The sequence below is a fragment of the Eulemur rufifrons genome, chromosome 2 (assembly GCF_041146395.1).
Source record: "Eulemur rufifrons isolate Redbay chromosome 2, OSU_ERuf_1, whole genome shotgun sequence".
Taxonomy (NCBI): domain Eukaryota; kingdom Metazoa; phylum Chordata; class Mammalia; order Primates; family Lemuridae; genus Eulemur; species Eulemur rufifrons.
In genome coordinates this window covers 49,434,602-49,454,901 of record NC_090984.1, presented here as the reverse complement: position 1 = coordinate 49,454,901, position 20,300 = coordinate 49,434,602, and the positions used below count along the sequence as shown (strand labels likewise).

The following is a 20,300-nucleotide window of genomic DNA, read 5'->3' as shown; positions in this document are numbered from 1 at the left end:
GTGTGGCATAAAGCCATCTATATGATCTATATGCATTTTTGTTTCATTTAATCCCACAACAGTCTGAGGTGGATGATAACATTATCCACATTTCATAGATGGGACAAGTATGTGCTGTTTCAAAATATGTTCATATTTAATTTTTAAAATTTTTTCAAAACTTTTTTCAATCAAAAGCTTTGTGCACCTCATAGCCTAACAAATACCCTTAGGAGCAGAAATGTTCATATTTATCAATTCTTATAAAATTCCACACAAATCTTAGAAATACTGGTAAAAGCTACTGTGAGAACATCTCACGTTTTGTGAAACTCCAGCATTTGAGTGTATCTAGAGTGTGTGGATTTCATATACCCACATGAATGTGGAATTTAGGTTTTACAGCCACTCCGGGGTCTCAGGTGTGAAGTCATTCAGCAGCAAAGCTAGAACTCAAAGCCAGATCACACTCTTGCACCGTCCACCCCCTTGCACTGTCCAGTTTGATCTTTACATCCACAGCCTGGAAGAGGCTATGCCAGGAGGCCCGTAGGAAAGCCGGAGATGGGGCCGGGGCTTGGGAGAACAGCAGCCAGTGCTGCCCAGCTCCCTGCAGCACACACTGCTCCCAACTCACAAAAGGGTTAGGTCCAGGTGTTGCTTTGAAACTTGACAGGCACTCCCCCATAGCACGTGTTAACACCCAGGGTTAGCTTGCTGAGACAGCCTACAGGAGGGCACATGCCAATAAAATGGACAAACCAGGCAAGAACTGTACCATGCCCTTTTGAGGAAAGAGCTCAGTGTTGAGTTCTACCGTGGGTGGCTTGCTGCAGGGTGACCCCTTCTCAGCATCTTCACCAGGCCTGGGCAGGGGGATGGCCCTCCAGGTTCCAGGCTGGGGAGGTGAGAATGGGGCTCGGGCAGGGTGGAGAGGGACTGTGGATGTTGTAGTTAAGTGGTGAGTCCCCAGCTGGACAATAACTCACACGTAACAGGTGTCTGAGTCAGACGATGGCTGCCAAGGAGTGCCTGCATTACTTTGTGATGTTTCACTTATGTACAAGTACAGCAAATCCCACTAATTTTGGAATAAAAGGAGTTCCAAGTAACAACTTAAATTAAAAAATTGTTTAAAGATGAGCAGGTGTTTCCTACTTTCAAGTTTATATTGTAATAGAAGTTAGAGTTTCCTAAGGAGCAACCCCACCAGACAGAACTTTAACAATGAATTATTCTTAAAGTATGCTGCAAATGTGAAATAGTTTGAAGCAAAAGGTGCCCCCTCAACTGTGACCTTGGTAAATCAATCTCTGGATCCCAGACGCAGAGGAAAAAACTAGAACAAGGAAGAATTACTATATTGTTAAGCTTGCTTACATTATTGATTTGTCCAGTGATACTTTCTCCCACAGCTAATATAAAGTCAAAATTCAATGTTCAATTTTATCATCAAAGAAATACCATAGACATAGCATATCAACAAATTAAAAAAAAAAACCACTGGTAATATTCAATGCTGGTGAGGGTCCTGTGAAATAAACACCCTTGTTGGATGTTGGTGGGAGAATTAAGTTGGCAGAACTTCACTGAAAAGCAATTTGACACTTTGTGTTAAAAGACTTTAAAACAGGGAGCCCTTGTGGAGCTTGTCCTCTAGTGTGGGTGTTACTTGTGGGCCTATTTCCTCTCCTTGTCATTTGCTGCAGGGTCTTACAGAACTTTAGAGCCCCCAAGTCTTGAGGAATCATTTGATTCAGTCCCTTATCTTTACAGGCGAAGAGACTGAGGATTAGAGCAGGAAAGTGCTTTGTTGGTCAAAGTGGGTGGCCAAACAGGACTCGGAAGCTGGATCCCCACCCCACTGACGGGAGGCTTCTGCCCTCACAGCAGGCTCAGCCCATGACCTGGGGGTCCCACACTGTCCCTGGCGCTCTAAGTAGGGCCTGGCAGAGACACGAGTGGATACACAACATCCTAAGCTGACTGCCCTGCAAGAGCTTTTACACTGGGGTGTTGCTGAAACTCAGGTTCCTTTACATGACACTGCTGGGCAGGCAGGTGCACATCAGTGCAGTGAGGGAACCAGGAACAACCGAGACACTGAGTACCCGACAGGGAAAAAGGAAGAACGAAGTGATGAGATCAAAAACCAGCGAGCTGGAAGGGAAGCGTCGGAGCAGATGCCGAGGTGCGACGCCCACGAACGGGTTAAGCACACGGCCGCAATAATGAGGCTGATCAATTGTGTTAGAGTTTTTTTGTTGGAGGACACCTCAGAGCCTTTCCCAAAGCTACGTGTTCCTGGGGCTCTATGGTGTATCTGCAATAACAAGAACTCAAAGGAGCAAGAGGCCACAGGAAGACTCCAGAAAATAACCCAGCACACTTCAGAGCTGATGAGCCCCCTGCACAGGCATCCTGTGCATTAGGACTTGATGTCTGTCCTTGGCTCCACCCTGCTCCCCCTTCCTGTGTTCCCACAGAGGCCTGCCAATTCTAGCGGTGATTGCTCCAAGGTTCCCCGGCCAAGCCATCAACATAAAAAGGTACAGACGTTTGGATTCCGAGCAGCTGGGCGGAAGAGGTGGTAGGGTGGACGGGAGACTTGTCCTGGTCCAATAAGGTCCCCAGTTCAGCCTCATCCAAGTGGCTCCCGGACACACTGGCTGCCAACGCTCAGCCTAAGCTCAAGGAGCTGCTCTGATCAAGGGTATGTGTGGACAGTGTCTTTTTTTCTTTCACTACTTAGGCTAAAGAAGATTTTTTTTTTTTTCTTTTTAACCTCATACAAAAACATCATTTGTGACAAAGGGAAGAAAAAACTCAAGACAATGGAAAGTCCCTCAACATACCCAAGCACCATCTTCTCAAAGATGGGCTTAGGAATAAAAAAAAAAAAAAAAACCATTCAAAAACAACTATAAGAGGCACATTATTCAACCATAGATACCCCAAATTCCAGCTGCAAACTTTGGCTCCCTCTGGGTTTTGAGTAGCACACTTGTGCTTGGAATAGTGGAAAAATCATTAATTTTTTAAGAAATACACCTAACATTTGAGGACTCGTTATGTGCTGAAGTCTTTACATGCATGAATAATCTCATTTCATCCTAACTACCTTACAGGTAGATACTATTTTCACCCCCATTTTACAGTTGAGGAAACTCAGGCTCAAATGGTTTGGTTAAGCGGTTTATTAAAACGTAGGATTTCTTACTAGTCCTGTGAAGACGCTACCTGCCCTAAATCAAAGCCTAGGAGGCTGAGTCAGTCTCCAATGGGAGTGTTTACAGGAACATATTCTGTGAATCATAAAAAATATACAAATGTAAGATTTTTAAAATAATATGGCACATATATTTGCAGTGTTGTATGAGCATTATTTTTAAATTCTCAAGCCAAAAGCTAAAGAATGGCTTGTGAGATGAGATAGGATTTTAAAAGATATGTTTGTGCATAGAGTTTGGGAGTTTGATTCATTGCTATTGCCTGGAACATTTTTTAAAACAGCATTAAGCTAACCCCAACAGTTATCTATTCATTTGAGTATTACTAAGGTTTTAAACCATATAGATGTGAAAGAAATATAATATGAAACACAACTTTTGAGTTTAGTGGAGAAGTAGTTTTATTTCCTTATTTTTAAATGAGGGCTGTGAGTTTAAACACGTTTCAATTTACAGCAAGTGTTGCAAAGTTTCACATAATGTATTTTTATGGACAATACTTCCTTGATCCACTATTTCACTAGGAAAGGGATGAAAAGGGAGGGTCAACCCTTCACTCTGATTTGTCTGGAGCGTGGAAATGATGTTTTTTAAAGCAGTTTCTATTGCTTAATCTACCCTCATGTTTCATTCCAAGAAATGGACGTGGAGAAGAATTGAGCATTTATTATTGCAAAAGTCTTATAAAACAGTCCAGGATATATAAATATTTCCTAGCATACTAGTGCAACCTGTGCCACCACAACTTCCAGATACCATCAAATGACAGATCGTTCTGCGAACCTAAGAGTTTATAATGCATTTCACACATTCGTCTTATTTCATCGTGTCATTGGAGCAGGTATTTTTATCTCTAGTTTATAAAGGAGAAAACTGCTTATGACAAGTAGCTTGCGTGAGACTGGGGTAATGATTACTCGTAACATTTTGATATATTTCTATCCGGCCATTCTTCTGTAAATGTAATTTTTCTTTATAAAATTGAGATCAAAATGTTTAAACTATTTTGCATATGGATTTTTCACTATTAGTTTTTCCTCATGCCATTAAAAATTCTTTGAAAACAAGGTTTTTAATGGCTGCGTAATATTCTAAGGTGGATAGGTATCAATTTATTTTGCCATTTCCTATTAGGCAAAACTGTTAGGTATTTAAATAGCTTTCCATTTCTTGCTATTATAAATGATACTAGGCCGGGCGCGGTGGCTCACGCCTGTAATCCTAGCACTCTGGGAGGCCGAGGTGGGCGGATCGTTTGAGCTCAGGAGTTCGAGACCAGCCTGAGCAAGAGCGAGACCCCATCTCTACTAAAAATAGAAAGAAATTATATGGACAGCTAAAAAATATATATAGAAAAAATTAGCCGGGCATGGTGGTGCATGCCTGTAGTCCCAGCTACTCGGGAGGCTGAGACAGGAGGATCCCTTGAGCTTAGGAGTTTGAGGTTGCTGTGAGCTAGGCTGACGCCACGGCACTCACTCCAGCCTGGGCAACAGAGTGAGACTCTGTCTCAAAAAAAAAAATAAAATAAAATAAATGATACTGAGATAAACTTCCCTGAGCAAACAACTCATATACTTTAAAATTTTAATCTTCTTTGAATTACCGAAAAACTAAATTAGGCCAATCTTCACCTCCATTTTAAAACTCTTATGTCTTCCTTAAGTGTGAAAACTAAGGTTTTTTTGTTTTGTTTTGTTTTTGAGACAGTCTCGCTCTGTAGCCTTGGGTAGAGTGCAGTGGTGTCATTGTAGCTTGCTGTAACCTCAAACTCCTGGGCTCAAACGTTCCTCCTGCCTCAGCCTCCCAAGTAGCTGGGACTATAGGCATGCGCCACCATGTCCGGCTAATTTTTCTATTTTTAGTAGAGATGGGGTCTCGCTCTTGCTCGGGCTGGTCTCGAACTCTTGAGCTCAAGAGAGCCTCCCACTTTGGCCTCCCAGAGTGCTAGGATTACAGGCGTGGGCCACCATGCCCAGCCTGAAAACTAAGTTTTATTTCATTTTTCCTTCAGTTAAATCATCAGCATATTATCACCAGGACTATTTGTTCAGATGATGTCATCTTTGAAACTGCTGTGCCTACTAATGGAATGGACATTAGCCCGTTGACCCAAGAAACTGGAATTTGTTGGGTAAAGCCTTTTGCATCTCTATTTTCCAGCTATAAATAGAATTTACACTAGTCAGGGCTGAGATTGCTTAAAAGCACACTGCTGCCTAACCTACTGCCCTTACCTGCAGCTGCTCTACTCTGCCTTCCATGCTGTTTTAGAAGGAGGGTGGGGGGAAAGGAAGAAGTTTAAAAATCAAATCAATTTCCTATAGTCCTATATTTTTTCCCAGTCTTTTATTCGCTCATCCAATGAATATTGTTTTTGATGTTATGACTTGTAATTTATGAGCCTGACCAGAGATTTTTAGGTTGTAAACTCTTTGATCTGGGAGCACTACGAATCTTCATGAGCAGGTTATAGAACACAGCATTTCCAAAATTACTTGACAATGGAACCCTTTTTTGTCTTTGAACACTTATTAATAATCTCCCGTAATTACATTCCACAGAACACAGGTTAAAGGAAGGCGTTTAAAAGCATTTAATGGAACTTAACATCCATTCTATTTTTTTTCCAAAGAGAAAGGTTTAAATGAAATTCTTTTAAAAGTAGTAATGGAAAGATAATTTCTTAATGTGATTAACTTATAAATAATAAACCAACAGCTAATATGATATCTTAAGGTGAAATAACAGAGGAAACACCATTAAAATTAAAAGCTTGCTATGAACGACCACTTCCCAGTATAGTAAAATATGAAATAGAAGGGGAGACAACGTAATCATGAATGTAACAGTTATCTATCTAGAAAACCTAAGAGAATCTACCAAAAAGTAGTCAGGGTAACTTCTTGGGTCAAATGAACAGAAACAAAGCAAAAATGCAAAACTCAGTAGCTGCCTTACATACCAGCAACCCAGCCAAAAAATTTAAGGGAAAAGAAATCTGATTCACAAGAGTAACAGAGTATAAAATACCTAAGGATAACATTAATAAGAGCTATATAGCATCTACAGGAGTAAATCTACCACTTTTTTGAAATATATAAGAAAAGGTATGAGTCAAAGCACTGTTGGAAGAACAAATACACAGATGTAATTTAGAGATATAATACTCCCAATACAAATGGATTCCAGTGGGATTTTTTTTTTGAAGGACCTAACAAAGTAATTTTCAAGTTCTTCTCAAAGAATAACAGAAAATGATGATTGACAGTATTTAGAAAATAAAGAATAATGAGCTCAAAAAGATCTAGAGCTATCATTTGTTAAAAAGTGTTTCAAAGTGATAATATTTAAGACAGTAAGTATGGTGCTGGCATAAGAATTTACAAACAGAATAACAGGAGAGAAAGGTCCCAACAGATCCAATACAGTATTTAATAACTTAGCATATGAGGGAGCCTCAAGTTACAGTAGAAAAAGGTAGGATTATTCAATAATAGTGTTAAAAATGACAAAAGACAAAAAAAAAAAAAAAAAAAACACCAAACAAATACTATTGAGATAGATTTTATTTCCAGGTGGATTAAAGGGTTAGATATAAAAAAATTAAGCCTGCTTTAAAAAGAAAATATAAGTGAATATTTCCTGAATCTTAGGATAAACAAGGATTATCTAACTATAAAAGTAATACAAGACAATACAAAATAGGAACAATGGTTATATTTGATCATGAATATTAAATATATTGGCATGGAAGAAATTACCATAAAAAATAAAAAGCAGGCCAGGCATGGTGGCTCATACCTGTAATCCCAGCACTTTGGGAGGCCAGGGCAGGAGGGTCACTTGAGGCCAGGAGTTTGACACCAGCCTGGGCAACATAGCAAGACCCTGTCTCTACAAAAAATAGAAAAATTAGCCAGGCATGGTGGCATATACCTGTAGGCTCAGCCACTCAGGAGGCTGAGGTGGGAAGATCGCTTGAGCCCCAGAGTTTGAGGCTACAGTGAGCTATAATTGCACCACTGCATTCCAGCCTGGCTGGGTGTCAGAGAGAGACCCTATCTCAACAAAATAAAATAAAATAAAAATAAATAATTTTTTTAAAAAGGGCAAATCTCAAACTGGAAAAATACTTTAAGACTATGACAAAAGATTGTTATCTGCTATTGGGAAAAATATTCAAACTTATCTATAAGGAAAAGACCAATATGTCAAATGAAAATTGGGCAAAGTTCACAGACGATTCACAAAGAAATACAGATGATGACTATTTTATAAGTTCAACCTCACTAGTAAAAGAAAGAAAAAAGCGAATTGAAAGAACTCTTTTCCTATCAAAGTAATTTTTTAATGCCAATAATTAGTTTTACTAACAGTTCAGTGAAATAGTGATACTCATATTTCTGGTGTGAGTCTAATTTGGAATAACTTTTCTGAAAAAATATATAGATATATTTAGGAATATATATAAGCTTGAAAAATATCTTTTTTGATGCAGTAATTATGCTCAGGCTAATCTAAAAAAAATAACTAGAAATACAAAGATTTATGGCCAAAAATGTTCATTGCAACATTATAAATAACAGCATAAAAATAGAAATAACCTAAATGTTACAAGCCTATACTACAGAATATGATGTAGTCATATATTTTTAAAGACTAATGACATAAGAAAATGTTCATATCATGTTAAATAGAAAAAATCACTTCATTAGATTACATTTATCATATAATGCCCAGTTTTGTGAATATGACTTCTATGTCTTCATCTAAGTCACTGATAAAAATGTGAACAAATGGAGTTTTGAACAAATGAAGTTAGCCTCCCTTTTTCAGGTTGGGGCTAACCATCTTCAGGCTTGACGGTTTAATGTCATTATTCCAGTAACTGAAGCCGCATCTATCAATGGTTCCCCAAACGTTTCCTAGAGGAGGCTGCACAAGAATCACTTTGAGAGATGGTTTAGAAAAACAAAAACAGACTTTGGAGCCTCACCCACAAAGATTCTGACTCAGGAGGTCTGAGAAGTGGCCCTGGAATCTGTCTGTTTGGAAAGGTCTCCCAGTGATTCTGATGTACAGCCAAATCCAGGAACCACGGCTTTCCAGTTCTTAATTTCCCACGGTTTTGAAAACTATATTAAATGCCTTTTTGAAGCAAGTTTCTAAATGTCAGCTAAGGAAGATAATTTTATAATTTAAAAGACCTTTTCCCCTGCTATATTTCTCTGAATACCCCATTGCCGTTTGTCAGGTAGATGATGTAATGAGAGAGAGGACAAGCAGCAGACCTGCAGTGTCTCACAGCGCAGCCCGCCCCCAGCCTCCCCTCCCTCCTTCTCAGGATCCTCGCTTTGAGTCTTATCTCCTCTAAGTCTTCTGAAACACCAGCTGCTCCCTCTCTATGGCCCCTCTTCCATCCACTGTTAACTCTGCAGAGTTTGTGCTCATCATTAACCAAACCCCGCAATGCCTGTGACCAGGGCTCCTCCCTTCAGTGCCCAGTTGCTGAGAATTTTCTATATTTGATGCCTCCCCTCCCACACATTCCTCATCCTACTGCCATCTGGCTGCCATCACCACCACTTACTGGCACGGCTCTTGCTAAGGTCACCCTGGTTCCTGCAGGCTAGCCCATCGGCTCTGTTCCAATCCTTCTTCCAGAAGCATCTGATGTAGCTGCCACCCCACCTCTTTCCTTGGCTTTTGTGGGATTCATCTGTTGCTTTACTTTTCTAGCACCCATTTCTCCCCCTTTTTTTGATAACAGCATCCTCAGAAGCCACCTTCCCCACTCCCAGGCCACGTGGTTTGGGGGCTGACCATGATCATCCTGCTGCAGACATTCCATTCCCCTGCCTCTAGGGACTGGCTCAGGGATGGGCATGTGGGCAAAGTCAAACCAATGAGACTCAATCCTGAGACTTTGGCGGAAACTGTTAGAGAAGAGGTTCTTTTCTTTCCACTGGGGCTGCTGAGCTGGCAGAATGCGAGTGTGGTGTTGGAGACAGCTGCCTGACCACCCCGGAAGGGCAACTGCCTGAAGGAAGCCCACATGGAGAAGGTAGCAGAGCTGATGGACAGAGTCCTGCCTGACAGTGTTGGCTAGAGTCCTGGGCCAAGCCTGAAGCTAGCATGTCCTGGCCTGATCAGTTCCACGAAAACATTTTTATCTTTTTACTTAAGCCATTTCCAGTTGGACTTCTGTCACATGCAGCACAGAGAGCCCTAAGATAGCTCTGAGCCACCACCCTCCCCTGGCACTACTCCACTTCTCTGGTGACATTTTCCCCAGTATCTCCATAAGCTCCCCTTCCTCTCATTTAGAGTCATGTCCAAGGACTCCTATTCCCCAGATGTTCGCTACTGAATGCTGACACTCCCAAATCAAGAGATCAGCCCAGACATCCCGCTGAGCTCCATACCCACAAGCCTGACCTCACATGGACATCTCCACCTTGGTATCCACTTAAACATAACAGGTTTAAATCTAAACTTGTAATTGTGCCCCATTCTTTCTCTTCTTGGGTCTCCATCTCAGTGAATGGCTCCACCACCCACTTACCCAATTACCCCAGAAATCTTGGCCTCATGTTGATACCTCCCACCTTCATTCCCTGGCCCTTCTGGGGCTGCTAATTCTTTTAGGTTGCATCCTCAGGGAGTTCTTTTCCAACCCCCAAGCCTGAATGATGGGGGCCCTCCTAAGCCCCCAGCTGACCTGTGCTTCTAGTGGCACAGCCCTTGTCACCCAGAGCCTTAACGACCTGTAGATTCTTTTCCATATTCCCCTTGAATCTGAGTTATGTGACAGCTGGACCCACCCCTGAAATCAATCTTATTTGAATAAATAAAAACAAGGATCTGTAGGTGTGATCTTATATTGTATATTGTAAATATGGTGTAATCTTCTGTAAAAATTAAATATCTCAATATTTTAGAGAGATCTGTAAAGGGTATATAGTATTTGGTGCAGAAAAACCATGATTTTCAGGGGCTCCAATGCCTGAATGAGGGTGAGAACCACCAAAATGGGCTCACAGTCTTTCCATAATGAGATTTTTTTTTTTTTTAATGCATGAACCAGGCTGCCCCTTAGAGAGTACCTTCGCTTCCCTTCTCTTTTACTGCTGAGTCTAGAGGCTCATCAAGGGAATGAAGTATTATGAATCCATTTTCCCCTCTCCCCTCGCTTTTTTTGAGACAGAGTCTTGTGCAGTTGCCCCAAGTAGAGTGCAGTGGTATGATCATAGCTCACTGCAACCTCAAACTCCTGGGCTCAAATGATCGTCCTGCCTCAGCCTCCTGATTAGCTGGGACTACAGGCACGTGCCAGCACACCCAGATAATTTTTCCATTTTTTGTATAGATGAGTCTTGCTCTTGCTCAGGCTGGTCTTGAACTCCTGAACTCAAACAATCCTCCTGCCTCTGCCTCCCAGAGTGCTAGGATTACTGCATGAGCCACTGTGCCCACCCATTGTCCCCCCGTTTTGAAAACTAGGACATTTTGCCTGCTTCCAACTTTCTGATACTTTTCGTATTCTTTATAATTTCTTAAAAGTCACCAAGCACATTTCTCTAAGCACAACTGTAAGTTCTTTCTGTAGTCCTCCATCCGTCCGCCAGGAGATTTCCTGAGCCTCTCCCGTGGCAGGTCCGGGGAGAGCTCCTCATCCTTTGGGTTTTAACCCTCTCAAACAGGGCTGGGCTCCCTCCTACCGTCTCTGGATCATTTCCTTTGAGGAAAAGGGAGGAAGCAAAATAACAGCGGAGCAGTTCTGCTTTCTGTTAATATTGCAGCAGGAGCCCCAAGCAGTGCGCCTATCACTTCCTGATTTTTTTTCTTGTTCTAAGCATACCTAAAAAGGCTTTTTATTGTCCAAGGCGTTTTTGCCCTCTCAGCCCGCTCCAGCTTCCTGACCCTTCATACCACCCATACACCTTGTTTCCACCCTTGCACATGGGCCCTGTGCCCCTTTCCCCTTATTAAACACTATAGATAAATGATAATAATTAAAGTTTTAAAATCCAATCATATTACCGGGCATTTTATTTAAAAAGTTTATCATACCTTGATTTTACCAGCTTGAGTGTTGTAGACAGTGAACATGTTTATGCACTGGCAGGACACTGGGGCCAGGAGCCTTACGGGGCTGTGTGGTGGCTGTAGGCACTCCCTTTCCCCACAGCTTGACCCTTTAGGTCCTTTGCCCTTGCCTTCTTTTAGATTATTTTCCCTTTGTTTTCTTTCCAGCATTCATTTTTATTTTAAATTGTTGCACACAGATGGAGAAATTACTTGACTAGTACTAGTTGCGGAATTATGGAAATTAAATATACCAAAGGATGCTTAGTGGTGGAAAACTGGATTTTTTTTATTGAGATATAATTCATATACCAGAAAATCCACCCTTTTAAAGGGTACAATCTGTGGTTTTTAGTGTATTCACAAAGTTGTACAACAAATATCACTATTCAACTTCAGAACATTTTCATCACTCCAGAAAGAAACCCCGTACCCATTAATAGTCATTCTCTATTCTGTTTGCATGTGGCTATCCAGTTGTCCCAGCACCAATTGGTTGAAAAGACTATTGTTTCCCCCACTGAATTGTCTTGGCACTCTTGTCAAAAATCAATTGACCATAAATGTGAGGGTTTATTTTTGGACTCTCAATTCTATAGTATTGATCTATATGTCCATCCTTATGCCAGTACCATGTTGTTTACTTTGGCTATGTACTAAGTTTTGAATCAGGAAGTGTGAGTCCGCCAACGTTTGTTCTTTTTCAAAACTATTTTGGCCATTCTGGGTTCTTTGAATTTCCATATGAATGAATTACAGGATCAGCTTGTCAGTTTCTGCAAAAAAGTGAGCTAGAATTTTCATAGGGATTACACTGAATTTGTAAAACAATTTAGGGAGTATTGCCATCTTAGCAGTAAGTCTTCCAATCTATAAACACAGGATGTTTTCCCATTTTTTAAGGTCATTCTTAATTTCTTTCAACACTGTTTTATAGTTTTCAGTGTTGAAATCTTACACTTCTTTCCTTAAGTTTATCCCTAAGTATTTTTTTCATTTGGATGCTATTGTAAATAGCATTGTTTTCTTTAATTTCATTTTGGGATTGTCATTGCTTATATATAGAAATATAATTGATTTTTATATATTGATCTTGCATCCTGCAAACTTGCCATGCTTGTTTATTAGTTCTAATAGATTTTTAGTGGATTCCTTAAGATTTTCTATATGCAAGGTCATGCTATCTGCAAATAGTCTTACTTCTTTCTCTCCAATCTGGATGCCTTTTATTTCTTTTCTTGCCTAATTGCCCTGGTCCCTGCTCTTTTAAAGCCTATATAGTTTCTTGAGTGACTTCTCTCTTTTTTCCTCATTAGAATAAATTTTCTGAGGAGACAGAGCGTAGGAGGAAGACAGAAAGTGAAGCTCTTAAAAACCAGAAGTTGCAGCACGTAGTTTGAATCGATTTCAGGTGGGCTCCACCCTCTCAGTGGAAACATCTTTCTTCACAGCACCTGGGCCCAGGGATTTTTCTGGAGGAATCCCTGAATCTATTATCCTCAAGTTTGGACATAAGCGTGGCCAAGCTCAACATCCACCCTTCCTCAGCAGTGACAGAGTCTAAGACACATGGTCACTTTCCCCGTTGCCCATTTCTTCTCCTTCTCTGGCCAATTATTTCTTGCCAGTCAGAGGCAGAACAGCCAATAGTTCCTCCCACAGTATCCTGTCTTCTGAGAAAGAAAACTGCCAGTGAGATAATAGGTTTATCAGTGAGACTTTGATAAATATCCCCATAATATCTGAAGTCTCCTTCTGCGCCAGTTTTGTGATCTGCAGGAGGGTCCACCAATACCCTTTCTATTCGTCCTCTTCCTTGCACTCCGGCCCCTCGAGGTGGCCTTCCATGTGGAAATGGGCATATATTCTTGACAACAGGGCTCTTCCTCCACCCTACTTAGGAGACTTTTTCATTAGAACCAGGCACACATACTCACTCCTCATGAATGTCCTCACCCACCATGTATTAGTGAGGTTCCTAGTTCCTCCAGCCATGGGATCGGAGGAGGAAGAGTAAGGTTTCATTAAAGACATGGAATACACACCAAGGACTTTGCTGAGTGGCCCTGAGGATAGGAGTTTCCCTCCATGCCAGCACAGGCGCTGTGTTATCAGTGACCTCCTGGAATGTGCAGAAAGCCAGGTGGATAAGAATCTATGACTATGTAGATAGGTGCACCCCACAGCCAAGGATGAGCTTCTAGTGCTCAATCACTAGAAGCAAACAACTCAGGCCACTAACCAGGATCTAAGCAAGGTAGGATCCAGGACAGTGAGCACCTTGGGCCAACCCTTCTGCTCACCATTCCATGTCCATGAGTCTCCAGGGTAGCTGCCCTTATGTGTGGGGCTTTCCTCCCGGGCACTAAACCACTTCCTTCTAGCTCCAATCTGAAAACCAAATTCAGGTCTCCTGCAGCCTCACCAAGCTTCGTGTCCACACTGATTTTCTTCTAACCTCACAGGTCCACTTAGCCCAGGGAAGGCCTCAAGAACAAGTGACTTCCTAATAAGGTGATTCCTCCCTCCCCCTAGGATTGCACATGGCTCCAGCACCTACTGAGCAATGGCCAATTTGCAAGTAGTTTAAGGTCAAATCTTGGAACACTTCACAAAACTATGTTCAGCTATTCCCACAAAGCTTCTCCCGAATAATGAACCAGAGAGGAGACTATGACAACATAGAAATCTGGAAAGAAAAAAAAAAAGATCGATTCATGTTCCTCTGAGTTGTGTTCTCCTATCTCAGGCCTACTTACTTTCCAGGCTATGGGAGCAGAGAGAAGGCCACATTATCTCCCAGTAGGTACAGCATCAAGCAGGGGCTCCCTGATTACACAGGGGCCCAATAAGGACTTCATGGCAAAAACAAACAGGAGGAAATGCCCACGGTGCTGCAAACATGCCACCACTAAATTATAACAATGTTATGCTCTTATTCTTTGTATGTTTCAAAAATTCCACCTCCTACTCTTGGACCACTTGGTCATAACACTTTATTATCCTAAGTACTTAAAAACTAGTCAGTATTACTGAGACCTTAAATGTACCATCTGTTTGTCATCTTTCAAGGTGCCAATTACTTTAATATATCATATGGTTCATTTGGAGTGTCTGGGGTGACATATTTAATACTGTTTTTGGCTTATTAATGAGCACCAAATAAAACAATTTAAAATTTATTTTCTTCAGTCTTCCTTCACATTCAATTAATTTACTCTCTAGAACTACATTTCAATACACAGTGTATTTGCTTTGCTGCATTCATTCACAGTGTATCTGCAGGCCTGGATTTAACATATTTCCTGTAGTGACAACTACTCTATTTGTAGGAACTATTTAGGTCACTGGAGTGGAGAAAAAGAGGTTGCTACTTAACAGAAATGGCACGTATCCAAATATAGATGCAGTATTCTGAGCACCTGTTGAACATCAAACGATGAAGTGGTTGTTACAATTTCCAAAATCCTGGACCAAAACCTTAAATAATCAGCCACTTTGTTTCAACTGACATGGGGTTTCAACCAGAAAAACAAGTCTCCTTACCAAAGAAAGTGAGCTTTGGTATGCTTGTTGCTTTTGAAATAAAACAGCTGATGAAAAAAGCAGTCTGTTCCAATGTAAGTTATTTCCCATCAAAAGTCACTTCAGAGGAAGCTGTATGATTTGAACCACAGAGCATGCACAGTAATTGTGTGCTTTCAAAGACACAGTAAGCATGACAAATATTTTCGGTTGTCAAGGGTGAGCCACCTAAGAAATGGAAACTAACAAATAGTAACATGACACTCCCCCTTGGTTCTACAGGCTGGTGTGGCTGCTACACACAGCTCACTTCCTTCCTATGGCCAGTAAAGGCCAGGCTGTGTAAGAGCTGAATGGAAGTGGCCTCTTTATTCCCTCTCCTGAACACTGTGGTGGGGGGTGACATAGAAGGACCTCCAGGGAAGGGGACATGGGCAACACCCTCTACTGCTGCCATTCATTCGTTCAATAACTAGTTAAGTACTGGGCACTGAGGTAGGGGCTTAATCTTCCATGGCCCATTCTGAATACCTCTGCCCCCAGTTCAGCCCTAGGCATCACTCCCTCACCAAGACGCTTATTATAGCCTCGCTCCCCCTCCCTCCCCTGGGCTCCAGGCTAGGGTGACAGGATAAGGCCATTCAGAGGAATGCCTTCCCGACAGCAAGGAGGGCTCGGAGTACGGAGAGGGAGGGTTCCGGGTACCCCCTCGCCCGTGTGGGGAGAGCCAGCCCGCACTCCGGCGGCCGCGCCCGGGGGCGGGGCTGCGGGCACCCAGGCACCGCGCTCGGAGCGGCTACCTGAGGTCACGCCGGAGTTGGAGGAGGAAGGTGCAGCGAGGCGGTTCCGCCAAGGGGAAGAAGGCGCCACAGGTGGCCTGAGGGCAGCGGGAGGCTGCTGACAGCACGCCACGCGCACACATTGGGGGGACCCGCCCAGGTGGTGAGGGGCAAGGGCCCCCACAGCGGAGAGGAGAGCGCGAGGCGGGTTACCTGATGAAGGTGGTCTTGCCGGTGCTGTACTGGCCCACCAAGAGGATCATGGGCTTGTTCTCGAAGTCGGCGTCCTCCAGCGCCGGCGAGTGGAACTCGTGGAAGCGATACGCCTCCTCCAGAGGCAGCACCTTGCGCAGGTAGAGCGAGCGCAGACCGCCGGTCACCGTCTGCACCGCGTCCGCGCCGCCCGCGCGCTCGCGCCCGCCCGCCTGCCGTCCCAGCCAGCTGAACATCGTGCCGCCGTCACACTCCGCGCCCGGACCCTGCTCTGGGTCCGACCCTCCCCGGCTCGCACTGAGCCGCCCGGCCGCGCTCGCGGTCGCCCGAGCCCGGGCCCGCCCCGCGCCGCCACAGCCAATCGCCGGCCGCTACGTCACGGGCGCTCGTTCACTATTCAGAAGGACTCTCTCAGGTCCTTCCTCATTGGACCTCTGCCAGCGAGGGGTGGAGGCGTCAGCCAATAGAGAGGAGGTTCCTAATGAATTACTGACGAAGGAGTCAGTCAGGACTCGGCTAGGAGTGGGTGTTCGCCACCGCCCGGTGGCGTGGACTCATCCAGCTCAGGGCCCCCTTCTGGTCGCCCGGGCCCCACCTCTGGCCAGGTGGCGTCCGCTTCCGGGCAAATCTGAGCTGGCCAAACGAGCCTCCAGAGGCTGCTCAGTCTCCTAGAACGGTTACTCATTCCAGGCCTGTGGACGTCGATACCGATACCGGGGAGGAAAGTTCAAAAAGTTGACAGGCAGGTTATTTCTTCCCGCTAGTAGGTTATTACTACCCCATTTTACTGGCGAAGAGACCTAGGCTCACGGACATAATTGACAAAATATGAAGGAGGGGAAGTGGACTGGAATCTATTTGGGTAGATAGATTGCCTCCACTACAATCTGGATCAATTAAAGGACTTTTCCCTTTAGTTTTCTTGATTTGATTTTCTGTAAAACTGAAGATTCATTCTCATTACTACATTATCTTCATCATTACAACCTAATTTCCACATATTGCCGTATAAGAGTTATTGTCACCTACTAGCTCTTTTCCAGGTTAAAAGGACACTTAGCAAAATTGAGAGTGGGAGAAATAATCACACATCACCTTTGGTTATAGTTTAAGAATATTTCTCAGTTTAAGGGCATGGCTCAAGTGTGATCCACTGGGCCACCTGCATAACAACAACCTGGGATGTTTGTTAAAATACAGATTCTTGGTCCTCAGTCCAGACCTACTGAATTAAGACATCGAAGAGAGATGGAGCTCAACAGGTGCCCCAGGTGATTCTGATGTATCCTAATTTGGGGAAATATTATGTACTGCAGTACTTCTCCAACTTGATAGCAATACAGATTCTGATTAGTAGGTATGGACTGGGACCCAGGACTCAGCATTTCCAACAAGCTCCCAGGTATTGCCAATGCTATGCATGTATGGACCATACTTTGAGGACCATACAAGTCTGTGATGGAAAGAGAACAGAACTTGGCATCGAAAGATCTGGGGTTGAATCCTGACTATGTAAATTAATGGTTGTGTGACTTTAAATGTAATGAAATACCTCTCTGCCTTAGCTTCCTTACTTGTAAGATGGGAACTCCTTTGGAGTTGCTGTGTAGATCACATACTTAGAGGGAGCTTTATGTAACTACGGAAATGAAAAAGAAAGCCAAGGGAAAATGAAGTTAGACATCTGCCTCATGTCAAAATAAAACAAAGATTGAAATGTAAAAATAAGAAACCAGTGAACTACTAGAGGAAGATACATATATTTGTAAGTATCCATAAGTGAATATTTATACAATTTTGGGTGGGAAAAGCCTTTCTAATCAACACTGAAGACAGAAATTATGAAAGAAAAGGTTGATAGATTTGACGACAAATGTAAAAGCTTCAATGTCTTTTTAAAAAACACATAAAAACAAACATAAAAATACTCTTATCATATAATCTAGAAATCAGCTCCTTAGTATTTACACAAATGAGTTGAAAACTTTTTTTTATGTGCTTCAAAACATTCTTTTATAATTGAGATTTTATTGGTTATGTTGAGGATCAGTACAGACAGTTCAATTTGTACACAATTCTTAACATAAGTACTGAAAATCTAAAAAGCCATTTATTTTAATTCTTTTTTAAACAGTTATTCCAGTGACTTTCCAGCTTAAAATTTGGAGGTAAATTTTCCTTAAGAGGATATCAAGTACCAGTATCTTCAAATGTTGATAAGCTGTTACATAAGTCCCACCAATTCACAATTTATTATCATATATACTACATACTCCTCAAATTTTCAATCTTTCACAGCACATTAACAAAATTATTAGGAAAACAGGGCTACCACGACTAAAGATGTTACAGAGTATGTGCAATTCTCACAGAGAAAGCCATGGTCAAGGAGTGGTTTTCTTTAGGAAACAAGTCTACTAAAAAACAACATAGGAATGGAAGTAATTTAAAATGTCCAAGACATTAAATGCAGGCCTGGGACTCCATATTGCCATTTAGTATGCCTTGTATTATAGGATACAAAAACTAACCCCCATCTATGGAACGTTAAGCTGACACCCAAGACAGTCAAAGCCTCCCATAATTCAATATCTCACACTATTTTCTGGTTGTACCAAAAAATAAACAACCAGCAAATGATTTCACCTCTTAAAAAAAAAGCATTTACACTTAAAAAATGGGATGAGGTGGGATTCCCTCCTTCTTAAAAATGTTTCTAGAGCTACTAAAAAACTTGCATTTACAAAATAGTTGGTACAAATATTCCTCTGGATTGTATAAGAAGGGCAACAGGGACCACTGATAAGACATGGTATGTGATGTTAATCAGACTTGGCTTCTCTCTCCTGCTTCATCAGAGGCTGGACTCTCCTCAGTTTTAGTTTCTCCATTTTCTGCAGGTAAATCTTTAGTTTCTTGGTTAGCCACTTCAGCCTGTCTTCTGTTTGCTCTCCTTTTTCCTTTTGGTTGCATTTTTTTGTCTGAGGATTTATCCTTTGCTACTGCCTTTTTGGGCTTTGTTTCCACTTTTGCAGGAGCAGGTTTAGCTGACAACCTCGCAAATCTCCTCCTGGGCTCTTCCTTCACCATCTTTGGCGGGCTGACCTTCCCCTTGGGCATGTTGGTGGCAGGGAGAGCTCATGCCAGCTGCCTGCGGACCCCGGCACACAGAGAGCCTTCGCGAAGCTGGGCTGCCTGGCCGCTGCTGTTGCTTCCGCAGCCCGAGCTGAGTTGAAAACTTTTGTCCTCACAAAAAGCTGCACGTGGTTGTTTATACCAGCTTTATTCATAATTGCCACAATTGGAAGCAACCAATATGTCCTTCAGTTGGTGAATGGATAAACTGTGATGCATCCAGACAGTGGAATATTATTTAGCACTAAAAAGAAATGAGCTATCAAGCCATGAAAAGACACAGAGGAAACTTAAATACATATTCCTAAGTGAAAGAAGCCAATCTGTAAAGGCAGATTGTATAGATTCCAGCTATATGACGCTCTGGAAAAGGCAAAATTATGGGGGCAATAAAAAAATCAGTAGTTGCTAGGGGTTAGGGCGGAGGAAGGGATGAAGGGGAAGAGAACAGAGGATTTTTTATGGCATGATACTACTCTGTATGATACTATAATGGTGAATTCATGTCATTATACATTTCTCAAAACCCACAGTATGTAAAACACCAAGAATCAACCCTATGTAGACTATGGACTTTGGGTGATAAAGATGTGTCAGTTTAGGTTAGATTAATTGATTGTAACAAATGCACAACCGGTGCAGGATGCTGATGGGGGAGAGGCTGTGTGTGTTTGGGGCGGGGATATAAGGAAACTCTTTGTAATTGATGCTCCATTTTGCTGTGAACATAAGACTGCTCTAAAAGAAAATAAAGTATAACCTGCTAAACTTGACTGGAAAAAAAAGAAAATAAAGTATATTTAAAAATAGTGTATGTAAAAACAAACTCATAAACAAAGGTAAAAGACAAATTGGGAAAAATACTGACAGACATGTATGACAGATATAGTTAAAGATATTAGATCTTTAAAAAGCTACTACAAAATTATTGAGAAAGAAATGAATATACCATTAAAAATGAGCAGAGAACATAGATAACTAACAAAAAAATACAATCAGCATACAAACATTAGATGATGGTGACCTCCATTAATAATCAAAGAAATGCAAATTTAAAATAAATAGATAACATTACAAATGGTGGATTTTACTTTTTCTAAGATAATGCCTAATGTGGGCATGTGTATAAGAAAAGATACCTGCGCATACATTGCTGGAGATGGTGTAAATTGGCACTTTTCTGAAATCCATACTTACAAAAAATCTTGAAAACGCACACACAAGATTTCTGCTCCTGCATCATCACACTTAATGGTGAAATACTTTCTAAGATCAGTGACAAGGTAAAGATGTCTGTTGTTTCTACTTCTATTTAATATTATACTAAGGTTTTAGCCAGTACAATAAG

General features: G+C 42.0%; 1 protein-coding gene and 1 pseudogene across 1 annotated transcript in view; both read right to left on the bottom strand.

Moving 5' to 3' along the window:
• Window positions 1-16,120, bottom strand: part of EHD4 (EH domain containing 4) — a 70,754-nt gene extending 54,634 nt beyond the window's left edge. Inside the window, exon 1 of the mRNA XM_069461204.1 lies at window positions 15,818-16,120. Coding sequence (XP_069317305.1) covers window positions 15,818-16,053 — 236 coding nt within the window. The 5' untranslated portion in view covers window positions 16,054-16,120. The remainder of the gene's footprint in view (window positions 1-15,817) is intronic.
• Window positions 16,121-18,643: 2,523 nt separating this feature from the next.
• LOC138376668 (non-histone chromosomal protein HMG-14 pseudogene) lies at window positions 18,644-18,937 on the bottom strand (annotated as a pseudogene).
• Window positions 18,938-20,300: the final 1,363 nt, after the last annotated feature.